This window comes from Colossoma macropomum, unplaced genomic scaffold, assembly GCF_904425465.1.
Source record: "Colossoma macropomum unplaced genomic scaffold, Colossoma_macropomum, whole genome shotgun sequence".
NCBI lineage: Eukaryota > Metazoa > Chordata > Actinopteri > Characiformes > Serrasalmidae > Colossoma > Colossoma macropomum.
The window spans coordinates 8,581,382-8,608,758 of record NW_023494808.1 but is presented as its reverse complement, the minus strand read 5'-3'; the positions used below and the strand labels follow the sequence as shown (position 1 = coordinate 8,608,758).

Here is a 27,377-nt window from a genome sequence, read left to right as displayed (position 1 = left end):
TGTCTCATTAATATTCTTCAACGTGGAGCAGATCTTTCAATAATTTTACCATATTCAGTTTTTAATGAGAATAAGTGAGTCTTGTGTACTTGAAGAATGAAGGACTGATTCAGGAGAAAAAGAAGAACAGTTGTCAGGATGTGAGACGACAACAAGACTTTAACCACATTCACACCGACTGTTTAAACTGATGAAGCTCTTCTGTTCTCCTCATTCGTTCTTTGTTCAGGAGATGATTGTGACTTAATGAAGGTAGGAAAATACTCTCATTTCTTGTTCAGTAAGTAGAGAGTTTATATTGAACAGAGAAGTGAACTGATATTTATACTTTTATGGTCTGTAGTTTAATTTTAGTTTTTTTATTTTAGTCTCTTTGATAATCTTCACAATAGAACAATCAGTGAGACACTCTGAGTTAAGTGCACTTAAAGAACATTAGTGATGCAGCTCTAATATGAGGCCTGTAGAAAGTGTTTAATTCATAAAAGGCTTCTAATGGAGCAACTGCAGGTCTGAACTGCTGTTTGTAGATTGAAAGTGGTTTATCAGATTTATGCATGTTGTTGATTCTTGAAACAGCATTTTTTTTACATTTATGAAAATAAACAGTGTTATGCTGTTTGTGTTGTGATCACACAGGCTGAACTGTTGATCTCACTCAGAATGTCTCTGACTGTTTCTCTGCTGTTTCTGCTCTTCATCTCTGGTGAGTCAGAGCTGTTACTTCTCATCAAAATATAAACGGCACCCACAAAGTTATAAGAATGTATTTTTACATATCGTGGTCAGTTGTTCTAAACTACTGTAAGACCTGTGGAGCTTCTCACTTTGTGCTTTTATCTCCAAATGAGCTCAGATTATTACAGCTGATCATTCAAACTCAGCTGAAATGAACAGTCTTAGAAATGAGCTGAAGTGGAGACTTTATGCAGCATTTTTACTGACTGAGACCCAAACAGTAATAATTTACACATTTCTGTATTTTGTGTTGCAGGAGTTGTTGCTCAGGATGGGTGGGCTGTGAATTACAACTCTAAATCTTTCTGTGCTCTAAAGGGGTCTGAAGTGACCATGAGCTGCACTTACACATATCCAAGTGGTTACAGGGTCCACAAAGCTTTCTGGACCAAAGAGTCTGGTAAAGGTTCAGAGCCTCCTGATCTGTTAGATGATCCAGAGTACAGAGGCAGAGTTCAGTACCTCGGAGATGAACACAGTGACTGCACTCTCAGATTTAAGACTGTGAGAGAAAAGGATCAAAGTAAATACTACTTCACATTTATAACAGACCAACCTGGAGGAAAGTATCAAGGTGAAGGTGGAGTTGATCTTTCAGTCACAGGTAAGATCCATCAGCAGAAATAAGACACTGTACTTCATTCACTGGTGTTCAGGATCACAAAGCAGTTCTGTAATAGAATCACATCAATCCTTCATAGAACACCTGAGGAACTCACTGCTTAGAACTGGAGAACCAGAATTCAGTCCAGAAGTGTTTTGCAAACCGAAATCAGAAAATTTTAGGATGGTACAAAATGCAAATAAAATACGAAAGCAGTGATTCTAAAATGTGACTCGTATTTATTACAGACAGTGTGAACGCAGGATCTTTCAGGTTTTGTCTGGTCAACTTCATTTCATTTGTAAAAAGACAACCTTTTCTGCCGTTCAGTCCTGCAGCACATTCCAAAAAAGCTGAGATGGGGCAGTTTAGGGTCAGAAATGAGGTAAAATAATAAAATAATGATGTGATTTGAAAAAGGTGATGCAAATATGATTGTAATCATGATTTCATATTCAGAAAAGCAGCATCCAGGAAAGAGTCTTTTCAGAGCAAAGATGGGCTGAAAAATGCAATTTGCCAAAAAATGTGTGAGAAAATTATTTGAATGTTTACAAACAATATTTCTCAAAGAAAAACAGTAGTACATTAGTCAGAGTTGGTCAGCAGCACAATCAAGTGTTTAACAGTGCTGTATTAGCAGTAGATCATTAACAACACTGATACATTCATTCAGCTAATATGAGTTTGTTTTCTCTGGTTCTCAGATCTCCAGGTGGAGGTTCCTGAGAGAGTGATAGAGGGAGATAAAGTCACTCTCACATGTAAAACCACCTGCAGTCTGACAGTCAGACCAACATTCACCTGGTACAGAAATGGACATCGTTTATCCTCCAGTACTGACCAACTCCACCTGCAGCCGGTCAGCAGGGAGGATGCAGGCAGGTATCACTGTGCTGTACTGGGTCTGAACTCTCCTGAGGTCACTCTGAATGTCAGATGTAAGTACAGATTGATTCATTCAGTCTCAGAAAACAATCAAAGCTGAGGATTCATGCTGAACTGTTTTGAACCATCAACTGTTGCAGCATCACTATTCTCTCAATGAAATTTTAAACTTATTACTAAATGAAATACCAATAAAAAGTTAGTTAAAGCTTTGGTGTGAGAGGACGGAAACATCTTGATTCTAACAGTGTCCAACCACAGAACCAGAGAACCACAGAACCAAGAAAGGTTTGCATTACAGTGATTCTGAGTGTTTTGGTAAAACAAATCATTTTCTGAGCTGAAGTTAATGATGAGTATCTTAACATAAATATAGTCAAGTCAAGTCAAATTTATTTATGTAGCACCTTTTACAATAGATGTTGTCACAAAGCAGCTTTACAGAGAATCTGGGTCCAAGCCCCCAGTGAGCAAGCCTTGGTGACAGTGGCAAGGAAAAACTCCCTCAACAGGAGGAAGAAACCTCGAGAGGCACCAGACTCAAAAGGGGAACCCATCCTCCTCTGGTCGACACCAGATAACAGCACAGACACAAAACAGTATAAGTAGATACAGTTTTACACCACTGTGCAGTGCGCCTTCCACATCAGTCACGTCAGACCCTCTTAGGACAGGCAGCCGCTCAGCTCAGGGAAAAAGAGGGGGAGAGGGAAAGAGGGGATGGTAGGGGGGGATAAGAGGGACATAGTTAGGAAAACAAATTAACCAAAGGCTCGACTAAACAGGTAAGTTTTTAGCCTAGACTTAAAGATAGAGGCTGTGTCTGAGTCCCGAACACAGACTGGTAGGTTATTCCAAAGCTGGGGGGTGTTGTATGAAAAGGCTCCTCCCCCTGACGTAACTTTATTTATTCTGGGTACTAATAATGAGCAGCACCTTGTGATCTAAGTGGGCGTGTCAGTTGATAATAGGAAATAAGGTCACTGAGGTACTGAGGAACAAGGCCATTCAAAGCTTTATATGTCAGTAGAAGAATCTTGTACTCAATGCGGAATTTAACTGGCAACCAATGTGAGGTACACAAAATTGGCCTAATGTGGTCAAATTCCCTGGTTTTGGTGAGAACTATGGCTGCAGCGTTCTGGACTAACTGAAGCTTGTCAAGGTTTTGGCTGGAACAACCAGAAAGCAGAGCATTACAGTAATCTAACCTGGACGTGATGAAGGCGTGCACTAACGTTTCTGCATCCTGTAGCGACAGTGCATTTCTTAATTTAGCAATGTTACGCAGGTGGAGGAAAGTTATTCTGGTAATATTGGTAACATGCTCATCGAAGGCCAGATTGGGATCGATCGTGACACCAAGGCTTTCTACAGATGTGCCTGGTGTAATTGAGAAACTATCGAGATTAATAGTAAATGTAGTCAGATTATCCCTAGCAGCTTTTGGACCAAGAAGAAGAACTCATGTAGTTCCATGGAACTGTACACTTATTTAAATAGAAAAGGACCTCCATAAACTGTAATGTGTCTTTCTACCTCTAGATGGCCCAAAGAGCGTCTCAGTGTCCATCAGTCCCTCTGGTGAAATAGTGGAGGGCATTTCAGTGACTCTGACCTGCAGCAGTGATGCAAACCCACCTGTGGAATATAACTGGTTTAAAGGAACATCATTCGTAGCAAAAGGAGAGACTTACACAATGAAGAAGATCAGCTCTGTGGACAGTGGAGAATACAAGTGCAAGTGCAGTAATAAACTTGGAGATAAATACTCTGCAGCTCTAACTCTGAATGTTTTGTGTGAGTACATTCAGTTTTCGTACCAATTCTCTTTTCTAGAGCTGTAATATTTCATGATGCTTAGATCACTCAGTGCTTTTGTTCTGTTATTTAGATCCTCCAAAGAACGTCTCAGTGTCCATCAGTCCCTCTGGTGAAACAACAGAGGGTAGTTCAGTGACTCTGATCTGCAGCAGTGATGCAAACCCACCTGTGCAGAACTACACCTGGTTTAAAGAAGGTGGAAGCTCACCTGTAGGATCTGGACACAGTTACAGGGCTCTACAGAGTGGATCCTACTACTGTGTGGCTCAGAATGAACACGGATCTCAGAAATCAGCTGCAGTGCCTGTCACTGTAAAAGGTATTAATGGTGGAAGAATATTAATTAACCCCTAAAAACCTTTGTAACACTTTATAACACATTACTTTCCTAAATATTTGTGTAATTTAAAACTGACTTCAATATTTCTTTACGCACAGCAGTCAGTAGTGTTGTTATGTTAGTGGATAAGTGTCAATTAAACCAAAAACATTTTTAAGATATTCTTAAAAAAAATTGTAATTTTCAACTGCTGTCAACATTTCTCTGCACACAGAGGCTAAGATTTCAGTTGTGGTGTTTGCTGTTGTTGGGGTCGTTGCTGGATGTGGATGTTTTTTTGTCATCATTGGTGTTTTGTGTGTGAGGTATGTATGTGCATCTTGTGTCACAAGATGCACAAAAATACATTGAAACTGAATATTCATCCAGATCGTTTTACTGTACCTTCACTTATTCTCTTATTATTATTATTATATTTATATTTATTTAAGGACAAAGAGACAAGATGATTCAGCAAATCCATCAAAGGTAAGACAGGCACGTCAACAAAAAACAGTGTTTTCTTTGTAATTTTCAATTTTGACTTTTTTCTCAATTCAGGAAAATCTCTACAGTAATGTGGCAGTAAGATCTGCAACCAGTTATGCAGCACCTGATCCAGATCTGTCCAATCAGGATGATGCTCATTATGACAGTGTTGTACCTCTGAGAGTCAGAAACCCCAGGAATGCTGAGAGCTCTGCAGTGACAGCTTCTGCCTTTGGGGCTGATGAGGAGGTTCAGTACGCCAGCGTCCAGCACCACCGTGATAAAGTGGTGGAGAAGACTGAAGTGGATGAGGTTCAGTACACCAGTGTAAGATTTACTCATACCGATGCTGCCAACAGGTGAGAAGAACTGACCTCATCAAACTGTTTGAGTCTCTTATTCTGTCTAAATCAGCTAAAAATGTTGAAATACATATTGAATTACAGTTTTCCGGTGGATCACTCTGTGTTTATTATGTTGCAGGTCTGCAGTTTCCACACTTGATGATGTCTCAGTGATTTAAAGCAAAATGACATAAACAACTTTGCAGTTCTGTTCCAGACCAGTTTTATGACCCATGGACACAATTTACATCAATGTCTATGCCATGGAAACAGAAAGTATTTTGGAGTTCTCCCTCATTGTTTCAGTGACCATCATGTGGATCAATCCTCCTGATATCAACAGTATTGTAGCATTTTGCCACTGGCTACGCGGTCAGTGGAGCACTTTAGCATTATGCTATATAAGGCACATAGGAAACACGTGACTGCTAAGAAAAGAACTGTTATTGTTGCTGTTGGTTCCTCTGTAATCTGTGTTTATGTGTTTGTGCTTTTTTGTGCTGGGCTGAGGTTAATTAGTGTGGGTTTGTACCAATCAGGAGAAAGAGAAGTGCTAAGAGTTTCAGTTACTTTTTGAGTGGCCTTTCTGCTTTCTTCGCTTAATAAAGAGCATTTTCAAGTGGAAATTATGGCCTCATCTGATTCTTCTTCTGATAGGCAACACATTGGTGCTCAGAAGCAGAATTTTGCAGCTGAGATAAAACAGCTTGAGTGAAAGATCACAGAACTCTGTGGTGGCGGGAGGAAGAAGACAAGACGGCAAAAGAGAAGCCGACAATGGGAAGATGGCAGTGCAGCAGCCAGTGGGAGAAGGAGCACAATGGCCAACAAGAAAAGCAGCGTGACAGCCAACAAGAGCAAAACTGAACGTGAAGCTGACAAAAGAGAAAGTGGTGGAGCAGCAGCAGCCAGTGGCGCCCTGCTGAGGCATGGCAGAGCAGAGCGAGCAAATATACTGCCAAGCTACAATGGGGAAGGACCATAGGGGCTATACTGAGTGCAGCTGCAGGTGGTCATTCAGCTTTGTGGCTGGACAGAGGCAGAGACCATGATCCAGCTTTGCTTGGCCCTGGAGGGAAATATACTTTAGACGCTTGTGGATTTACTGATGGGGCAGCATGCTGACTACGTAGTGTTGACTGTGGTGGTTTGGGGAAGTATCAGTGGTGCTGTCCATCAGGAAACTTCTCCCAGACAGGTGAAGGCAGAAGGGCAAGTTCAAGATAAGTTAGTTTTGGAGTATTTCCTCTACACGTTGCTTCTGAAAGAACTGGCATGCCTCTCCACTGTGCAGGAGACGACATACCAGGATGCACTGCTACCAGAGCAGAGTATGCTGAGGAACTCTGCCGTCACCTTCATGTTATGAACTGAACTGACAGAAAAAAAAATGCTTTGAAAATGAACAATAATGCAGATCATTTTACATTACCCTCACTTATCATCTTTGGACAAAACAAAAACAGGCAAGTCAACCAAAGTGCCACCATAGTGTTTTACAGTCCTTGTGGTTTTCTATTTTGACCAAAAAAAAGACATTAAAAACATTGCTTAAAAAAGCAGTCTACTCATTGGAACTCATCTCTGGTTTTGCACTGAGAGGAAACAAGAAAGTAGGTGGTAAGTATATAGGTGTTCTTCAAAAAAGGGCAGTAAGGTTAAACAAGCACTGTTGTTTGCCAACATTAACTGACCAACCTCTTCAAAATATTTGAGTGTCTTATTTTGTCTAATATAGCTTGAAGATAGAAGTTTATGTTGTAGCGTGTTGAAGAAATGTTTTACAGGGTTATTCTGATTGTGAAGATGGGGCTTGGGGGATATGTGTGTAGACAGGAAGAACTGAGTCAGTCGGAGCTGAGCACTAAGAGAGACAGACATGAGCTGAGGCTGAGCTGGTTGTCAAAGCACCACAAATATTGCAAAAGTTGTGTCAGAAGCAAAAGTTTTTTACTGATGGGAAAGATTCAGACCATTTGGCCACTAGCAGCAAAGCTAAGCTACATAGCTCAGTAGAGAAATGGAAGACTCTGTTTGGGTGAAAATAGAAAAGAATGACATTGACTATGTATCTTAAAGAGTTGGACCAGCCGTGGGTGCAGTGAGAGAGCTGTGGTGGTGAAAGAAGAGCCAAGCTTGGAAGCTCCAGTGAGCCTGAAGGCCACCATTGTGCACCATGTCCTGTTCCCAAAACCTTAGCCAGGGATCTGGGTGCAGATGTAAACAAACATGGCAGCACCCAGGAGCTGTGTCAAATGGTAAACAGCAGGACTCTAAAACACTCCAGTAAAGTGGACTGGGAGGCTTTCCATGCTCAATTTGAGTGATCGAATGAACAGAAAGCCCTGCAGCTGATGATTTCTTTGACCGATGACACATTAGCTAATGCTAGACTCTAACAAGAGGTCCAATTTCAGTGCATTAGTTGAGGCGATTTGGAGGTATTTTAAGTGGGTTTTTTTAAGCCCAAGTTCCTTCGATTTAAACTGTGTAACTGCTGGAGACTGGCAAGGAAGCCATTAAGAGCCCTAGTTAATGATATTGAGACTTTAGCTAAATGGGCTTATGCTCACAGGCCACCTGTTTTACAGAGCGAGCTGGCCCAAGACTAGCAGTTTTGCGGTGCACAGATGTTACCAGTCCTGCAGCTGTACTCCAGAACTGGCAAGGAGTCAAGCTAGTTACTAAGGCCAGTGTCGGCAGAGGAGATGATGGAACTGATCTGAGGGTTGGCCATATCCGCAGCCATATAGCCAGTTGCAAAGGGCTGGACATGAGGCTGCCCGAGACATTTGGCTACGGCTTGTCTACTGGGGGTGAAGTCAGCAGGAAAGAATGTTGGCTTAGCCAAAAAGAACAGCACAGGCTGCGAACAAACATTTGCTCTGGTGGGGTGAACACTCATATGAGACTTCTCAAAATTTCCATCGATGCTGAAGAAGTTCCAGCACTGCTCTATTGGACACAGGGTCAACAGTCACAGTGGCCCAGCACACCCCAGGAGGAGTATCATGTTCAGGAACATTGTTTATAATGTTAATTTTCACATTTGATGTTGTCTCAGGGATTTACAGCAACATGAAATAACCAACATTGCAGTTCTGTTCTGGACCAGCATTATGACCCCTATTGAGAAAACCAAGTAAACAGGACTCAGTGTTTCAGTTGGATGTAAACCACAACCAGTATTTTGGAGATTTCCCATTCCTTGTTTTTGTAGAACTATTATTTTGTGGACCGGCCGTTCTGATAACAACAGAATGTTCGTTCAACTTGAATTTCACAATGTCAAGTGTCAGTATCTGCAATGACAGTTTGAAATTAAATTTGAATCACCAGAACCATCCATAAGATAACATTACTTTTTGATATAAAATCCAAATAAACAACCTTGTGATTGATTTGCCTGTGACCAACAATCAACCAACACATTCTCACTGATATTTACTCTAAATGTTCAAAGAAGACTAAACCAAACATTCAGAGAAATTTAAACAATCCTCTGTTAAACCAGAGTTTTATCCCTAGTCATGTATTCGACCCATCATGATGCTGATGAACAGAATGGAGGAAGATGCAGTTTTCAGTGATCAGTGGAGAAAATGAATAACATTACCAGTTAAACTCAAACCCACAATGCTGTGTGTGCTATTTTAGTACAAACACTCAGAGGAGTTGTGGTCTGAGTGCTCAGAGACAAAGGAAGTTGTAGTGTGAAAAAATGGAGCTTCTGGTCAGTTGAAGCCACCAACACTGTCTACAGAAAACATACAAGGACTTAAAAAGTCATTGATTTAAAGGGGAAAATGTTCATCATCTCAACACTGACTCATTAATGTTCTAAGTAAGTGTATCTTAGTGTATGTTTGAAGAATGAAGGACTGATTCAGGGAAAACAGGAAGAAAAGGTAGGAAAATACACTCAGTACTTGTTCAGTAGGTAGAGAGTTTATAGTTATTGAACAGAGAAGTGAACTGATATTTACACTTGTTTGTCTTCAGTTTATGTGTAGTTTGACTTTTAGTCTCTGATAATTTTGACATTAAAAGAATCAGTGAGACACTCTGAGTTAAGTGCACTTACAGAAACATTAGTGATGCAGCTCTAATATGAGGCCTGTAAAAAATGTTCAATTCATAAAAGGTTTCTAGTGGATAGTGAAGTAACTGCATGCATGAACTCACAGCTCTTTGTAGTTTGAAAGGGGTTTATTGGATTTATATATGTTGATGCTTGAAACAAGACTTATGACATTTATGTAAATTAACAGTGTTTTTTTGTTTGTGTTATGATCATGCAGGCTGAACTGCTGATCTCACTCAGAATGTCTCTGACCATTTCTCTGCTGTTTCTGATCTTCATTTATGGTGAGTCTGAGCTGTTACTTCTCATCAAAATATAAACAGCACTGTAGTCAGTTGTGCTGTGTTTGTAGGTGGAGCTTCTTACTTTGCGCTTTTATCTCCAAATGAGCTCAGATTATTACAGCTGATCATTCAAACTCAGCTGAAATGAACAGTCTTAGAAATGAGCTGAAGTGGAGACTTTATGCAGCATTTTTACTGACTGAGACCCAAACAGTAATCATTCCGTCGCACCCAAGACACGGCCCCAAGAGAGGACTGGTGTTGCCCGCTGTCGATGAACAGGCACCTGGGGAACTTGTGCTTGCCAGGAAGGTAGACAGGCTTATCCCAGCACACCCCAGGAGGAGGTGTCGGCCCCCCAGTTCAGTTCAAAGAATTTGGGCTGTGAGGACTTTTGTAAGGGGGGTAATGTGAAAAATGTTAACTTTAACATTTGATGATGTCTCAGGGATTTACAGCAACATGAAATAAATAACATTGCAATTCTGTTCCGGACCAGCGTTATGACCCCTATTGAGAAAACCAAGTAAACAGGATTCAGTGTTTCAGCTGGATGTAAACCACAACCAGTATTTTGGAGATTTCCCATTCCTTGTTTTTGTAGAACTATTGTTTTGTGGTCCTTCACAAGCAAAAGAGTTTATGATCAACATTAATGCTGGACTGTGGAAGGAAAAGTCCACTTCATCTTCATCTTCCTCAGTCACTGATGCTGATGAACACAATGGAGGAAGATGCAGCTTTCAGTGATCATCAGTGGAGAAAATGAATAATATCACTAGTTAACCTCAAACCCACAATGCTGTGTGTGCTATTTTAGTACTAACACTCAGAGGAGTTGTGGTCTGACTGCTCAGAGACAAAGGAAGTTGTAGTGTGAAAAAATGGAGCTGCTGGTCAACTGGCCGCCCACACTGTCTACAGAAAACATGCAAGGACTTAAAAAGTCATTGATTTAAAGGAAAAAATGTTAATCATCTCAGTACTGACTCATTAATGTTCTAAGTAAGTGTATCTTAGTGTATGTTTGAAGAATGAAGGACTGATTCAGGGAAAAAGGGGAAGAAAACTTGTCAGGATGTGGAACACGACTTTAACCACATTCACACTGACTGTTTAAACTGATGAAGCTCTTCTGTTCTCCTCATTCGTTCTTTGTTCAGGAGATGATCGTCACTTAATGAAGGTAGGAAAATACTCTCATTGCCTGTTCAGTAAGTAGAGAGTTCATAGTTATTGAACAGAGAAGTGAAGTAGTATTTATATTTGTATTGTCTGTAGGTTAAGGGTAGCTTGATTTTTACTTTATTGGATAATTTTGACATTAAAAGAATCAGTGAGACACTCTGAGTTAAGTGCACTTAGAGAAACATTAGTGATGTGATGCAGCTCTAATATGAGGCCTGTAAAAAACTGTTCAATTCATAAAAGGCTTCTAGTGGATGTAACTAAACAGTGTTTTGTTGTTTGTGTTGTGATCATACAGGCTGAACTGCTGATCTCACTCAGAATGTCTCTGACTGTTTTTCTGCTGTTTCTGCTCTTCATCTCTGGTGAGTCAGAGCTGTTACTTCACGTCAAAATGTTAACGGGACCCAAGAATGTATTTTTATATACTGTAGCCAGTTGTGTTGTGTTTGTGGGTGGAGCTTCTCACTTTATGCTTTTATTTCCAAATGAGCTCAGATTATTACAGCTGATCATTCAAACTCAGCTGAAATGAACAGTCTTAGAAATGACCTGAAGTGGAGACTTTATGCAGCATTTTTACTGACTGAGACCCAAACAGTAATAATTTACACATTTCTGTATTTTGTGTTGCAGGAGTTGTTGCTCAGGATGGGTGGGCTGTGAATTACCATCCTAAATCTATCTGTGCTCTAAAAGGATCGACAGAGACCATGTTCTGCACTTATAGATATCCAAGTGATCACAGGGTCCAAAAAGTGTTCTGGAGTAAAGAGCTGGTTACAACTGGTTCAGAGCCTCCTGATCTGTTAGCTGATCTAGAGTACAGAGGCAGAGTTCAGTACCTCGGTGATGAACACAGTGACTGCAGTCTCAGGTTTAAGACTGTGACAGAAAAGGATCAAAGTAAATACTACTTCACATTTATAACAGACCAACCTGGAGGAAAGTATCAAGGTGCAGGTGGAGTTGATCTTTCAGTCACAGGTAAGATCCATCAGCAGAAATAAGACACTGTACTTCATTCACTGGTGTTCAGGATTCATAAAGCAGTTGTGTAATATAATCACATCAACTTACTGGAAAGTGAGCCTCCATGTTCTTATGAACTTTTTCAGTGATGTTCCATCACAGATATTCCAATCCCTTTGAGTGTCTTTCAGAATCATTTTGGTTGTAAGAGATTTTACAGCGTTTCTGAAGTTGCATGTGGTCTCCATATTTGAAGAGTGTTTGTAAAAAGTATTTCAGGTTTAGTCATGTTGCTGAAAGTGCTTTCTGTCATTTGCAACCCGTATTTCATTATACTGTGCACTGGATATCAGCCAAAATACTTTACATTCATTCTTAGCTGCAAATTCTTAGCATTAAATGAACTCCTACATAGCAGATAAGAAAGTAATCTGTAAAATAGGAGATAACTGAGCTGTTAACTGTAGTACATTAGTCAGAGTTGGGCAGCACACTGAGGTGTTTAACAGCGCTGTATTAGCAGTAGTTCATTAACTGTAGTACATTAGTCAGAGTTGATCAGCACACTGAGGTGTTTAACAGCGCTGTATTAGCAGTAGTTCATTAACTGTAGTACATTAGTCAGAGTTGATCAGCACACTGAGGTGTTTAACAGTGCTGTATTAGTGGTAGTTCATTGCCTGAAGTAGAATTTATCATACAGGTCAGAGGAGGCTTGGGCATTTACGCTTCTACACTGATGATGCTGTTGTGTGAAGGAGAAGCACCCTACTGTCCAAGGGTCCCTTTATCTACTGCGTTAAAAATAACAACAATATTATTCTTTCTTGTGCACGGTAATTTGCATACGTTTAAAACTACTCCTTACCATGTGGTTTTAGACCTGTATTTCGGTGTAAAAGTGTAATCACATGTGTAAAGAGACACACAAACTCCCACTTACTGTCAAACATTTATGCATAACTGATGGAATAATTGCTAGCCAGGGTGTGGAAAGATGACAAATGAAAGCTGATTAATGATCACTATAAATGTGAAGATATCAAAGGAAGATTAGATAAAGATTGACTGTGATGATACAGATAGTTGCTGACCTTTTCTTTCTTTTAGCATTGGCACATGTAGGTTGTCCTCAGATCATATTTTTACAATAATGTTGTTTTATATTTTACTACTAATGCACTTTAAACTTTTACTAGAAGGAATCGTGTTCTAGCTTATATAAATAATTAATGGCTATTCTTATTAAATTTTAGTGGGTTGACTTTTAAGTAGTATGAATTTATATTTAACATGTGATAATTCACTGTTAAAATAGTTTTAAAAAGCAGCATATTAGGCTATTGGGGCCTTTTAAAGAGAAATCTCCACCAGGGTAAGATGCCCCCCATTTATCATTGGTAAATAGTGATCTTTGCATTTATAAGCTCCCTGGACAAAAAAATTAGGCAACTTGCATGCTTAAGGTGGTAGTAACTTCAAGCTCCTGCAGATGGTGTTGCTCAAGGATGATCAGGCTATAAATACCTGCACAATGTGTGACGGGATGGTGCTGGTTGAGTAGGCTGCCATCACAACTTCTCCGATCACACTTTCTTCTCTTTTGCCTTTTTATTTAGTTTTCTTCTCACCTTAGACTCTATCTTCTTACAAATGATGCGCAAATCGGTGTCCCAGAGGAAAGTGGGCCGGTGTCAGGAACAGTCTGAGGGCTCGACCACAACGACCACAACTGCCTAGCATACTGCTAGCCAATGTTCAGTCTTTGGAGAACAAGCTTGATGACCTCCAGGCCAGGATCAAGTTCCAGAAGGACATTTGGGACTGCAACCTCCTTTGCTTCTCTGAATCAGCCCAGTAATACCGAACCACACCATCTAGCCAGCCAAGTTCTTCTAGCTTTACCGCATGGACAGGACAGCAGAGTCGGGGAACTCAAGAGGAGGCGGAGTGTGTGTTAAGATCAACAAATGGTGCGGCAACGCTGGCATTGTTACTCTCACACACTCCTGCACACCCAACCTGGAGGTGCTGCACCCTTTCTACCTTCCTCGGGGGTTTACATCGATTATTATCTGCACAGTCTATATCCCACCTCAGGCGAGCACGGACATTGCACTGTGAAGCACTCACACAGTTTCAGGCAGAGTACCGAGAAGCCGTGCTCAATGTGGTTGGGGATTTCAACAGCCCCAACCTTAAGCATGCAGTACCAGACTTTCACCAGCACATCATCTGCCCCACCAGGGGCGACAGAACTCAGGACCATTGCTACACTCAGTTCAAAGATGGTTATAAAGTACAGTTACATCCTGTGTTTGGAAAGTCAGACCATGCTGCCATCATCCTCATGCCAAAATTTAAACAAAAGCTGAAACAAGAAGCTCCAGTTCAGAGGGAGGTCCTGCACTGCATAGACCAATCAGAGGCTGTCCTGCAGAATGCTCTAGATGGCGCAGACTGGGACATGTACCGGTGCAGCTCTGAAGACATCAATGTGTTTACAGAAGCGGTCGTGAGCTTCGTTGGGAAACTGGTAAATCATAAGGTCCCAAAAATCACTGTAAGGTCATTTTCCCAACCAGAAGCCATGGGTGCATAAAACCATTAGCAACGCTCTGAACTCTTGCACCGCTGCCTACAATGCAAAGCTCAGCAGCAGCAGCATGGATGAATACAAGGCTGCATGCTACAGAGTACAGAGGGCAGTGAAGGAAGCAAAGCGGTGCTATGGACGGAAACTAGTGTCACAGAATGAAGTGGCTCTAGAGCACTGTGGCAGGGGCTGTGGAAGATAATGGACTTCAAAAGCCCACCATCCGGGATGGTGAGCATGGACGTGTCTCTAGCGAACAAACTGAACACCTTCTATGCTCACTTCAAGGCTGCAGCTGGCAGCGCTAGTGGAGCAAATAACGCTAGTGCTAGCAGGGCTAATGGTGTGGCCGGTGGAGCATGCGCGGATCCTTTTAGAGGATAGAGCCCTTTAGGAGAGTGAATATCAGGAAGACAGCAGGACCAGGTGGAATTAGCGGTAAAATCCTCAAAGTCTGTGCTTTTCAGCTTGCTATGGTATTTGTTGAAATATTTAACATCTCCCTGACAAATGGAGTCATTCCAACATGCTTTAAACAGTCATTCATCATCCCTGTCTCAAAGAAAACCCCAGCCAACGTGCCTTAATGACTAACGCCCAGTAGCCCTTATGTCAGTTGTGATAAGGTGCTTTGAAATCTGATCAGAGACCTCATCACCTCTTCACTGCCGGTCTCCATGGTTCCACTACAGTTTGCATACTGCCCCAACCGCTATACAGATGATACCATCACACATCTGCTCCACACAATACTCTCCCACCTGGACACTTGGAAGGATAATTATGTTAAAATGCTGTTTGTTGACTACAGCTCAGCATTTAACCCTATTATTCCCTCCAAACTCCACACGAAGTTGGAAGATCTGGGACTTCATCCATCCCTGTGTCACTGGATCTCCTGACTTCCTGACAGACAGACCACAAGCTGTGCAGGTAGGAAAACACATCTCATCTACCCTCACCCTCAGCACTGGAGCCCCTCAGGGCTTTGTCCTGAGCCACCTGCTGTATTCACTGTAAACATATGAATGCATTGCCACTTCCAGCTCAACCACCATTGTCAAGTTCACTAATGACACTGTTGTAGTAGGTCTGATCTGTGACAATGATGAGAGGACCTACCTGGAAGAGATCAAGCACATGGAGAACTGGTGTCAGGATCATAGTCCTCTCCTTAATGTCAGCAAGACTAAGGAGCTGATAGTGGACTACAGAAAGAAGCAGGAGAGGAGCTACCATACCGTATGTATAAATGGAGCTGCAGTGGAAAAAATAGTTTAAATACATGAAGGCAAACACAGAAAGAATGAGGAGGAGCTTCTTCCCACAAGCCATCCGAGCTCTAATCCACGACAGCATATAGGACAAACATGACTATCTCACACACATATACACCCATCACACACAAGACTCTGCACTAAACATTGACCACTTTTAATTTACTTTTAATTTCTTTATTCTATTTCCTGATCAGTTGCACAGCATTATGTTGCTCTTTCACTTTTTGCATCTTGCACTTTACCTCCACCAATGCCATGTGTACATTTCACATCTTTATTGTGTTTATAGTGTATATTTCATAGATGGATATTTTGTTATATATTTTCTAAAATATTGTTCTTCTATTTGACTACTGTTTCTAATTACCTTATTACTTCATGTGAGCAGGCAGTTATCCAAGTATTTGACTGTTAGTTGTAATGTGTATGACTATGTGACAAATAAAACTTGGGATTCATAGATTGAGAAGAGGTGGTACAGTGCAGTGAATGTCTTGTTCGATGTGTGGAAAATGGGTGGCAAAGCAGATGTTAATGATTGGCAAAAATGAGTTATTATATTTGGGCATGCCAAAGGCCACAGTGTGAAGGAAGTAGCTTGATTTGCAGGTGTGTCAAAGCGTATGGTCATATTGTTCTACCAGCAGTGGCAAAAATCCCAGTCTACTGGAAATTCTCATCACAATTGTGGCTGAAAGACAAAACTGATGTACAGGGACTGCCGGCGTGTTTCACAGCTTGTAAATAAAAATCGCTTCACTTCCAGTCAAGAATTGCTTCTAGAAGTCAATGCAGGTCCTTCACAACCAATTTTGAAAGAACACTCCACAAGGAACTGCATACCATGAACATATGGAGCAGAGTGGCATGCAAGAGGCCTTTGCTCACTTCTGCTCTCAAAGTTGCCCGGTTACAGTGAGCAAAGAGACACAAAAATTGGACTGTTCATGACTGGAAATGTGTTGTCTGGTCAGATGAATCTGGTTTCTGCCTGTATGTGAATTGTGCTCATTGTAGACCTCAGGAAGCCTTTTATGAGGACTGTGTACAAGGTGTGGTTCAAGCTGGAGGCTCTGTGATGTTCTGGGGGTGTTTTAATTACGTGGAAATGGGTCCTTTGGTTGAGGTGACAGTGAAAATGTTCTCCTCCCACTTTGATAAATGCGGCCCCTGGACTTTGACTCATTTAGAAGAAATATAAGCAATAAATGTAAGCAATTACTCATACATAACACTTTTTTACAGAAGTCAAATCAATATTTGTACATGAAGTGCAATGGCTTACTCTGAGCTGAAAGTATTTTCAGTGTGAATTTTTAATTGAATTCCAAATTTTTGCTAAACTACTAACAACATACATGAGTTCTCCACAGTATAAGTTTGTTTCCTCATCCCTCTTTTGTTCTCAGATCTCCAGGTGGAGGTTCCTGAGAGAGTGATAGAGGGAGATAAAGTCACTCTCACATGTAGAACCACCTGCAATCTGACACTCAGTCCAACATTCACCTGGTACAGAAATGGACATCATTTATCCTCCAGTACTGACCAACTCCATCTGCAGCCGGTCAGCAGGAAGTATGCAGGCAGGTATCACTGTGCTGTACTGGATCAGAACCTTCACTCTCCTAAGGTCATTCTTTATGTTAGATGTAAGTACAGATTCATTCAGCTGACAGTTCATGCTAGACAAATTAATCTCAGTCCTGATGTCATAAATAAATGACAGAAATGATAGAAGTTCTCTCTTTTGAAGACTTTGGCAATTTGTTAAAGTTTTTTTGTAAAAGCTTGTATACATCTCTGACCTATCAATTAGTTTAGTGTTTTATATATATGTATATCTATCAGTGGTGGACGAAGGACACAAATCATGTACTTGAGTTAAAGTACCCAAGGTAAAATATTACTCCAGTAAAAGTAGAAGTCCTCCCTTTAGACCTCCACTTGAGTAAAAGTACAAAAGTATCTGCCTTCAAATGTACTTAAGTATCAGAAGTAAAAGTACTAAAAGATTAATTATGGCTGTAATGTCCTATTATCAATTTTGTAATAAGACTCTGGCTTCATTAACTCATTTTAGCGAAAATACTCCAGTGTCACTCTTGGTAAACATTGGTGTTGGTGTCTTGGTGACATTCTTTTAATAGAATGTCATTAATTAGTCTGACACTGATGTCTATTAAAATTATCATAAGCACAAAACACTGAAGGCAAACAGTTTCCGTTAGGTAGAACTGAGTGGCTCTGAAATAACTTTTTGCAAATAAGCAAAGTCTCAGTTTTAGATTTATTTGCAACTTACAAGTTTAAGTTTAATAAAAACTTTAAACTCATTTTCAAAAATGAGTTTTCCTTTACTAACGGCATCTGTAGGTCTCTGTTCATAAACATAAACTAGCCAAAACAAGTTTACTATAAAATGAATTAGTGTTTGTATAAATTCAGGAAAAAAGACACATCAGTCACAACTGCATATGTGTACATATTTCTATACTGTGGTCTATTTACACAAAGTTAGATTAGTTCATAGTATAATGTAGTGGAGTAAAAAGTAAAACGTCGCCCAAAATGGAAAAATGATACACGAAAAAACTACTTAAGTACAGTAACGAATTACATTTACTTTTACATTTACAGTTACTGTCTACCACTATTATACATATAATATATATATATATATATATATATATATATATATAATGTTACTGTAATAATTATAGGTGACAGTAAGCAGCAGAACAGAAGTAGAAACATCATATTGAACTGCTGGGACTTTTATTTGTTAAGTAAGATGATTCAGTCAATAAAGCCAAAAATAACTTTCTTTGAAAAGCTCAACATCCAATGTCATCTGATAAAGTCTGTATTTCTTTTTCATCCCAAGAAAAGATTACAGTAATTCTGAGTCATTGTCATATTGTCAGTAATGAAATTATTCCTAAAGCTTCCAGTACAATAATCTTCATATGCTAATGTTAATGATGGGTATCTGCTATAGAACATGAGGTGGATTTACAGGATTTTATTAATTTGATTATTCAACAGAAAAGCACCTCCATAAACTGTAATGTGTCCTTCTACCTCTAGATGGCCCCAAGAACGTCTCAGTGTCCATCAGTCCCTCTGGTGAAATAGTGGAGGGCAGTTCAGTGACTCTGACCTGCAGCAGTGATGCAAACCCACCTGTGCAGAACTACACCTGGTTTATAGGCACATCATTAGTAGCAAAAGGAGAGACTTACACAATGAACAAGATCAGCTCTGTGGACAGTGGAGAATACAAGTGCAGATCCAGTAATGAACATGGACATCAATACTCTGCAGCTCTAACTCTGAGTGTTTCGTGTGAGTGCATTCAGTTTTCGTAGCCGTTCTCTTTTCTGGAGCTGTAATATCCTGTGATGATCAGATCATTCACAGCTGTTTTCTTCTCATGTCTAGATCCTCCAAAGAACGTCTCAGTGTCACTCAGTTCCTCTGGTGAAATAGTGGATGGCAGTTCAGTGACTCTGACCTGCAGCAGTGATGCAGACCCACCTGTGCAGAACTACACCTGGTTTAAAGAAGGTGGACACTCACCTGTAGGATCTGGACACAGTTACAGGGCTCTACAGAGTGGATCCTACTACTGTGTGGCTCAGAATGAACACGGATCTCAGAAATCAGCTGCAGTGACTGTCAGTGGTAAAGGTACTAAAAGAAGATTAAATAAAGATTAAACATCTTTATTTGCCATTTTTGGTGGCATCAGGTTTTCTGTGCATGTGTGTCTCAGCAGAACACTCCATGATTCTGTATGTGGTGGTTGGAGCTGGACTCTGTGGGGTTGCAGGGTTTATTGCCATAATTTTGTTGATAAGGTAAGAATAAGCATGTGTACTGTTTACATACATTCATATATTTGTGAAATTAAATAAAAAATATTCTTTAGATATTCCTTTAAGAAGAATACTGAATACAGTTTAATGTCATAATTCATTTTAAGTTGTTACTTTTTATCTAAACAAAATAATACAACAAAGTTTATAGCAGTGTAATCGTGTGTAATAATAAATCATGCTGGTAAAGCTTTTACTCTTTTCTGAAAGCAGGTACAAAATAAAGAAGGAGAAGAGAACGATGGAGGAAGGCGACTACCAGGTGAGCTGTTAAAGACTATTGGAGTGAAGCTGGACTGCACAGTTTAGTGTCTGAGCTGCTGTAACTCTGATTAAACTGAATAAACTAACATTTCATTTAAATATTAAAGTTCTATCTTGGTCTGCAGTGCTGCTCTCATACTCATGAGGTTATATGTGAAAAATCTTCATGGTATTTATTAATAACAGTCTGTTACATTCACCAGCTTTTAGTCACTGAACATCCCAGCAAATAAGTCAAGCTGTCATTACAGGAGGATTTACAACAAAAAGCTTTTACATAGTTAAAAACATTCATTGATTTGCTCTGTAGTGTAAATGTTCTTGATGTTTATCAGTGAGAACTCAAACTGCTTATGTTCTCTAACTCTCCTCTCTTCAGAACGTTGACCCTAATGCTAAGGACGACACGTACACAGCTGTTGACCCCGTGTCCAGGTCCTCTGATGATGTGTACAACGCAGTTGCAGTAAGTGTCTCTTTAACAACTCACTTCGTTCATATAACAGTTTTGTGATGTTAAAACTTACCCATAGGCTGGAGTTCACTGTACCAGACTCTATGAAAGTCTGATAAATTAGTGCACACAAAATTATTTTAACATGGCTGTATGTGCATTTCAGCCTAAATACATAAACATATCTGTATCACCATCTGATAAGTCATCATCTGCACTGACCACAAAGTAGGACAGAAAATATAAGTATGAAACAAAGAAATATATTTTATTTACATGATATCTATATTGCCAAAATAATTATAAATGTTTTCTGATTATACTAATACATTTTTGAAATTTTGCTTTGTTGTCAGTTGATATGGGGATATCAGCATCTCTCAGTGTTTACGTTGGTAGGATTAGTTGTACCAGTATGTTAAAACTACCTCCACCATGTGGAGGCTGTACTTTAGCCTGCCTGGCTCTCACTGTGAGTTATTTATATGATTCAAAATGATACTATATTACAGAAACCAAGAGGCTGATTAAAGTAATACAGCAGTGAATTATATGACTCATACACACAACTCAGTCACCAAAAATGTGATAAGACAGTAACATTTATGGCCTTCAGAGAGAAAAATTAACACATTTTTAATTAAGTTTCTGTTCCTTCTTTTATTCTGCAGTGTAAATGTTCTTGATGTTTATCAGTGAGAACTGAAACTGTTTATGTTCTCTAACTCTCCTCTCTCCAGAACGTTGACCCTAATGCTAAGGACGACACGTACACAGCTCTTGACCCCGTGTCCAGGTCCTCTGATGATGTGTACAACACACTCACAGTAAGTGTCTCTTCAGAAACTCAGTTCAGTCAGACGTTCAGATTTATAAAGAATTCCTACAAAGTCCACATTTCTTCATTTCTCCTCCTCTGCTTCATTCTCTCTTTCCCTCACACAGACTGTTCATTCCAGTCCTTCTGATGATCTGTACTCAGCTCTGGATCCTCAGTCTCGCTCTCCTGAGTACGACACTCTAGCAGTGAGTGAATCCACTTGTACTGATGAGTGTTTTGTAGCTGCTGGAACTGATAGACTTTAATCTACAGCAGCGTCTCCACTTTGGAGTCTCCTTCACACCTTCATCATCTGTGGAGTTTGAACTGGGACAGATCTGTTTTCTTTGCTCTTCTGTTTGACTTACATGTTTCTTTCTTCCTCCATGACCTTCATTTTCAGCCCTTTTGTCCCGTGAGCTCTTTTTTTCTCTGTTAATCAACTGACGTCCTATTTTATTTCTCTATAACACTTTAAGACTCAGTTCTGTATTTAGGAAACTAAAGTACATTCAGTGGTTCTTAATTCTTCTTTTATCATTAAAAAGCTTTTTTTGTGATCTCTAGTTTGAATGTGTGTCTGGACTCAGAGATCTCAGTATCACTTATTCAATATTATTTTAAGGATGTTTCACCTTTTATTAATAAATTCTAGCTACATTCTAAAGTCTTTCAAATAAAGGTTCCTAAATTTTTCTTGTCTTGGAAGTACGAAGTTGGATGAAAAACCTTTAATGTGTATAGAACCGTTACATTATGTGGAAGTTCTATGAAGCTCATCAAAGTTATTTACACTGACACATCTCATTTACACAAATGGTTCTGTAAAGCAGTGGTTCTCAAACGGGTCATCACGGCTCCTCTGATAACCCACTAGTTTGCTGGATATGTGTTGAGTTTGGATGTGAACTGTTTGGGGACCAGTTTGAGAATCTCTCTAAACACAGACTGAAAGGTTCTTTAGGGAAACTGTTTCTTCAGTGCCACTGCTATGAAGAAGGTTGATAGGAACCTGTTTGTTTTGACAGTGTAGTGAAACATACTGTTGTTGTTGTTGTTTTGTTGTTGTTTGTTGGTCTCTTGGTGAAGCTGTGAAGAAATTCATTACCAATCTTCCTCTCTTCTTAGAGAAAATGAACAGGAAAGTAGATTAGATTAGGTCAGAAGGAGAGCATCAGTGTCTGTATTTTGGGTTTAGGGTTAGTTTAGTCTGATGTAGTCAGGATTGATTTTGTGTTGGTTGTAGTTACAGTGAGTGACCAGCAGATTAGTTCAGTTAAATTCTTTGCTTTGGAACCGTCCACATTCTTTATGTTTATGCTAATGATTTCCCATCATTCCTGCAGTATTAAGCGTACAACAATGCATGTTTCTCATTTCTACTAACTTTACTACCTTTATTATCTTGGTCTGTAATAACTGTGTAGTTAGACATGAATAACACAATTGTATCTTCTACACAGGAACTTACTTGTAGTGTTAACGTTACACTATAAATAAGTGGACAGTCCCTGTATAATTGTTATGTAGGTACTGTGTAATAATGGAGTGGTAATAGAGACATTGCTTTAGGGGAAATGCAACACATTTGATGAATGTCATAAAGCTACATGTTAATATAAGTGGACGTCTGCTGTACCATCACATTACAGAATGGTTTAAAGCTGAAACTGGTTACAATGTTACAGCACTAGCAATATAAATGCTAGCTAAATGTTAGGAAAGCGGTCAGATACAGTGTAAGTAATGTCTTAATGTAGATTATTACATATTTCCTTTTACTGCTGAAAACAACTCCTGGGGGAAAAAAAATACTGTTCCACTTTGATTACGAATGTAACTACATTTGTGTTATTACCCTTGTGTAATTACATGAGAAAGAATAGGCTAATTAAGATACACTTGTGTAATTACATGAGGCAAAACTGAATTTGGTACGCATGTATAATTACATAAGATGTATTTCTGTAATCCATCTGTAACACTGACTAAATCATTAGTAGTTACATTGTTGTTGCATATGTTGTTCACATGTAACTACACAGTTATTAGAGACACTTAATATAAAGTAGGACCATTATCTTTCATTGTAAGTATATTTACAGTAAAGGATCTTCTGAATCAGTTCTTTGATGTCTGTGTTGTTATTTCCCTTCTAATTAACTTCAGATCATCTGCATAATGTCCACATGCACCTTACTCAAGAGTGTAAATGTCACCAAGTGAAACATTTAATAATTTTATTACTGAAATGGGATGTGTTTTTAATAAACAACTGAAATATGAGTGAGCAGAAGAGAAAGATGGATGAAGTGTCAGGTGAGCTGATACAGAGCTCCAGATATCAGTCAGTCAGTGATGGACCTTATAGTACAGTGTGCCTGTAATTACAGGTACATTTCTCTAGATGGCAGTACAAACCAACAGTAGATGACAAACTGTGACATCATCATCAAGAGTTTACTAATTTAATCAGAGTAAAACACTTCACTATCATTGAGGGCTGCCACAGTCAGACAATCTGAGCTGAAAATTTATTATCATATAAATATTTGCAAACAACAATGAAATGTTCTATTCATTGTATTTTCCTATTAAAATACAAGTCTAAGTTGTCAAATTAGCTGATTAGCCACCTCACTTCCGGTATGTGTATTTAGCAGCTAACACTGGTTTTACTGTTGAAATGATTCACTGCAGTTTTGTGCAACTCACTTAACACAAATGTCTACAGTCACACAGAATCATGTGAAGAGTCGACCAGAGCTTTACTTCATAGTGAAAATATAAACTATAAACACTCATTCTGCTAGCATACATGCTGAAAACATTAGGATTAGCAACATAGCTAACAGATAATCAAATATTACTTATGCACCTGTACATTTGTGCTGTCTGACTTCTGCTTGATGAAGTGTGAGCTGTGCTGAGGCCTGTTTGACTCACTGCTTCTTCCTGATTGTAAATTTGGATCAGACTAATTCAGTACTGAAGAGACACAGGAAGTGACATCATCAGCTCTAAACTGAACCTCTTTACAAATACTTCTCATGTAGTGTTTCTACTTTAAATATTGGTCAGAATCTCATTGTGTCCAGTCCACTGTGAATCAGCTCCATATGTCCATCTGCTAAAGCTAAAGCTAAACTCCATTCATCACTACAGCTAATGAGTGTGTTTGTGCAGTGCTGCTCTGATCTTCACAAGGCCTGTCAGAGCAGCACTGCTGTGCTAGGATCTGATTCAGAGACTGAGATATAAAACAGGGAGGAATCTGATCCTGAAGCAGCTCTGAGAGGAGATGAGCAGCACTTTTTACATTTGCTGTAAGAAGAGCAAATAGCACGAGTGAGCTGACCAATCAGTGAAGAGTGACCGACTAAAAGGCTTTCACAAGTGAAAGAGTTTATTATCATCAACATTAATGCTGGACTCTGGAAGGAAAAGTCCACTTCATCTTCATCTTCCTCAGTCACTGATGATGATGAACACAATGGAGGAAGATGCAGCTTTCAGTGATCATCAGTGGAAAAAATGAATAACATCACCAGTTAAACTCAAACCCACAATGCTGTGTGTACTATTTTAGTACTGACAATTGTGGTCTGAGTGCTCAGAGACAAAGGAAGTTGTAGTGTGAAAAAATGGAGCTGCTGGTCAACTGGCCGCCCACACTGTCTACAGAAAACTTAAAAAATCACTAATTCAATAAAATAAAAGTTCATCTTCTCACTCCTCACTCATTAATGTTCTTCAATATGGAGCAGCTCTTCCAATAATTGTATGATATTCATTTTTAATGAGAATAAGTGTATCTTAGTGTATGTTTGAAGAATGAAGGACTGATTCAGAGAAAACAGGAAGAAAACATGTCAGGATGTGCAGCAAGACTTAAACCACATTCACACTGACTGTTTAAACTGATGAAGCTGTTCTGTTCTCCTCATTCGCTCTTTGTTCAGGAGATGATCGTCACTTAATGAAGGTAGGAAAATACTCTCATTGCTTGTTCAGTTAGGTGAGCGTCTATAGTTGTTGGATAAAGAAATGAACTAGTATTTACACTTATTGTCTATAGGTGAAAAATAGTTTTACGTTTACTCTCTTTGATAATTTTGACAGTACAACAATCAGTGAGACGCTCTGAGTTAAGTGCACTTAGTGATACAGCTCTAATATGAGTCCTGTAAAAAACTGTTCAATTCATTAAAGGCTTCTAATGAAGTAACTGGAGCTATGAACTCACAGCTATTTGTAGTTTTTTTAGTTTAATACCCCCCCCTTATAAGATATAAGGTGATGTGGTACCACAACCACCCAACCCCCTCCAGCTGCAGTGATCTGTAAGAAGGTTAAGCCAGTGCTTTATTGAAATTTTGATTCTGTCCTTCCAGTTCAGCAGTAGAACTTTTTTGGCAATGGTAAATGATGTTAATAAAGGATTTGAGGTGATTGAGTGCTGAAAGTGGAGAAAGATGATTAAGTAGTACTACAATGGGACATAAAGGGATAACAAGGTCAAAATCTCTGATAGCCTGTCCATGACCTCTGAGCAAACTGCTGCGTTGGGTGACAAATCCAGACAGCATGATAATAATTGTCTGTTAAAGCTGGGCAATGTTGATATGAACCACTGTGACTAAATCCCATCTGGTGTAGTTTGGAGGCTGTAATGTTTGTTCTATGAAGGATTTTATATTGAATTAACTGGAGTTTTGAATTGCAGCTCATAGAGAAGATGTCACTCCATATATTTTGTCAGTTGAGATTACATGTTTCTTTTATATCTGAGGTCCTTTTTTCACCGGGGAGTGAGACAGTGTTGTCCTGTGAGCTTAAAAGTTTCTATATTTGTGAAAATATTGAGGTTTAAGGCAGTGTTGTTGTAAGTAAAGGGAGGGAGTGTGATTACAGAAATTTCCACTATTAACTATATATTAGTTTTATAATATATTAGTTTTCTTTATACCATCTCTGAGTTGTATATACTGAAAGTGACAGTTATCTGGTATACTGTATTTTTCTTTGATGTCATCAAAGGTCATGAGCAGGTCATCAGAGAATAACTGTGCCAGGCTGGTTATTCCTCTCTGTCTCCAGGCTGAGAATAAAAAGGTTTGTTATTTATTTAAAACATGAGATTGTTCCATAAAGGAGTTTGACCAGAGGGAGAGTAGCTGTGGTTTAGGCTTTTCTTTGCATTCCACCAAGTATTCAAGGTTGTACTTATTCTGTTGTATTTACAGAGCTTTGTTTTTTTATATAGTTTTGTCTATGAATATAATACTGTTTATATCCAGTTCCTGAAATAAACTTTCCTCATTGTCTAACTACGGTTGGCTTAAGTCACTTGTCCAGTGTCTGATGTTGGCAGTCGGTGTGATCAAAAGTAGTAATAGCAATTTGGGGCTCCAAGTCCTCTAAGATGTTTAGGGTAGCTAATTTGATTTGAGGCTTTTGGTGCTTCCAATAGAACTTAGTGACTGCATTGTTGAGAGAGGTGAATCAGCCTGACGGTGGGGTAACAGGGGTCATAGAGAATAGATAAGTGATTTTAGGAAGGATATTCATTTTAACTGCTGATATTCAGCCAATTAGAGATTGGTAGTTTATTCCAGCTTTCTAGATTATCATTTATTTCTTGCACTAAAAGTATATAGTTAAGTTCATATGTATCATTTATGTTTGAAGAGACATGAATACCAAGATATTTAATGATGGCATGAAGTGTTCAGATGGTGTTTCTTAGACCCCGTAATCCCAGTTGAATTTACTAAGAGGCAGAAACTCAGATTTGGGCCAATTAATGGAATAGCCAGACACCCTGCTACGTCTTTTTAGGGATGTACAGTAAAACATCATCAGCATATAGACTGATTTTATGGTGGTATGACTTTGACCGTATACCTGAGACTTTATCGCACTGTCTGATGGAAACAGCCAAGAGTTGAATAAAAAGACAAAACATAAAGGGTGACAGAGGACATCCTTGTCAATTTCCTCTTTGGTCTTTACATATGTCTATTTTTTTGAGACAGAGGCAGAAGATGAGTTTTGTAATGTTTTTATCCAGTTGATCAAATATGGGCCGAATCCAAAGTGTTTCAGAGAGGCGAGGAGAAAGGACCACTCTACCCTATCAAACACCTTTTCAGTATCCAGAGATGCTAGTAGACATGGTGATGTATTTGGAGAGTTTTCACTGTTGTGAATTAGGTTAAATAATGTAGTTGTATTGTCTGAAGTCTGTGTGGATTTTACTGACTCCAGCTGGAGCAATCTGTAGATTCTTTATTTGGTTTTAAGTTAAGTGTGGTAAAAGCAGTATGCGTATGATAAAGTAAAGATGCA

At 39.3% G+C, this 27,377-nt stretch overlaps 2 protein-coding genes across 2 annotated transcripts; both read left to right on the top strand.

Moving 5' to 3' along the window:
* Positions 1-231: 231 nt before the first annotated feature.
* Positions 232-4,167, top strand: LOC118797962 (B-cell receptor CD22-like). The gene is made up of 6 exons (XM_036557260.1): positions 232-252; positions 640-706; positions 995-1,342; positions 2,050-2,283; positions 3,776-3,974; positions 4,125-4,167. The coding sequence occupies exons 1-6, from the start codon at positions 247-249 to the stop codon at positions 4,165-4,167; spliced, it is 897 nt and encodes a 298-aa protein (XP_036413153.1). The 5' UTR covers positions 232-246.
* Positions 4,168-11,084: 6,917 nt separating this feature from the next.
* Positions 11,085-21,264, top strand: LOC118797961. Its single transcript, XM_036557259.1, has 7 exons — positions 11,085-11,127; positions 11,399-11,749; positions 17,020-17,197; positions 19,718-19,750; positions 20,132-20,218; positions 20,947-21,033; positions 21,152-21,264. Exons 1-7 carry the CDS (start codon positions 11,085-11,087, stop codon positions 21,228-21,230), a joined length of 858 nt encoding a protein of 285 aa, XP_036413152.1. The 3' UTR covers positions 21,231-21,264.
* Positions 21,265-27,377: the final 6,113 nt, after the last annotated feature.

What these genes read in the sequence shown, in the direction of transcription:
- LOC118797962 (XM_036557260.1), top strand. An exon ending in GTTTCTGCTCTTCATCTCTG is followed by an intron (nt 707 to 994) that starts GTGAGTCAGAGC and finishes TTTGTGTTGCAG; the next exon opens with GAGTTGTTGCTCAGGATGGG. An exon ending in AGTGGAGAATACAAGTGCAA is followed by an intron (nt 3,975 to 4,124) that starts GTGCAGTAATAA and finishes TCTGTTATTTAG; the next exon opens with ATCCTCCAAAGAACGTCTCA.
- LOC118797961 (XM_036557259.1), top strand. Translation starts at nt 11,085, where the DNA reads ATGTCTCTGACTGTTTTTCTGCTGTTTCTGCTCTTCATCTCTG. An exon ending in GTTTCTGCTCTTCATCTCTG is followed by an intron (nt 11,128 to 11,398) that starts GTGAGTCAGAGC and finishes TTTGTGTTGCAG; the next exon opens with GAGTTGTTGCTCAGGATGGG. An exon ending in AGTTGATCTTTCAGTCACAG is followed by an intron (nt 11,750 to 17,019) that starts GTAAGATCCATC and finishes TTTTGTTCTCAG; the next exon opens with ATCTCCAGGTGGAGGTTCCT.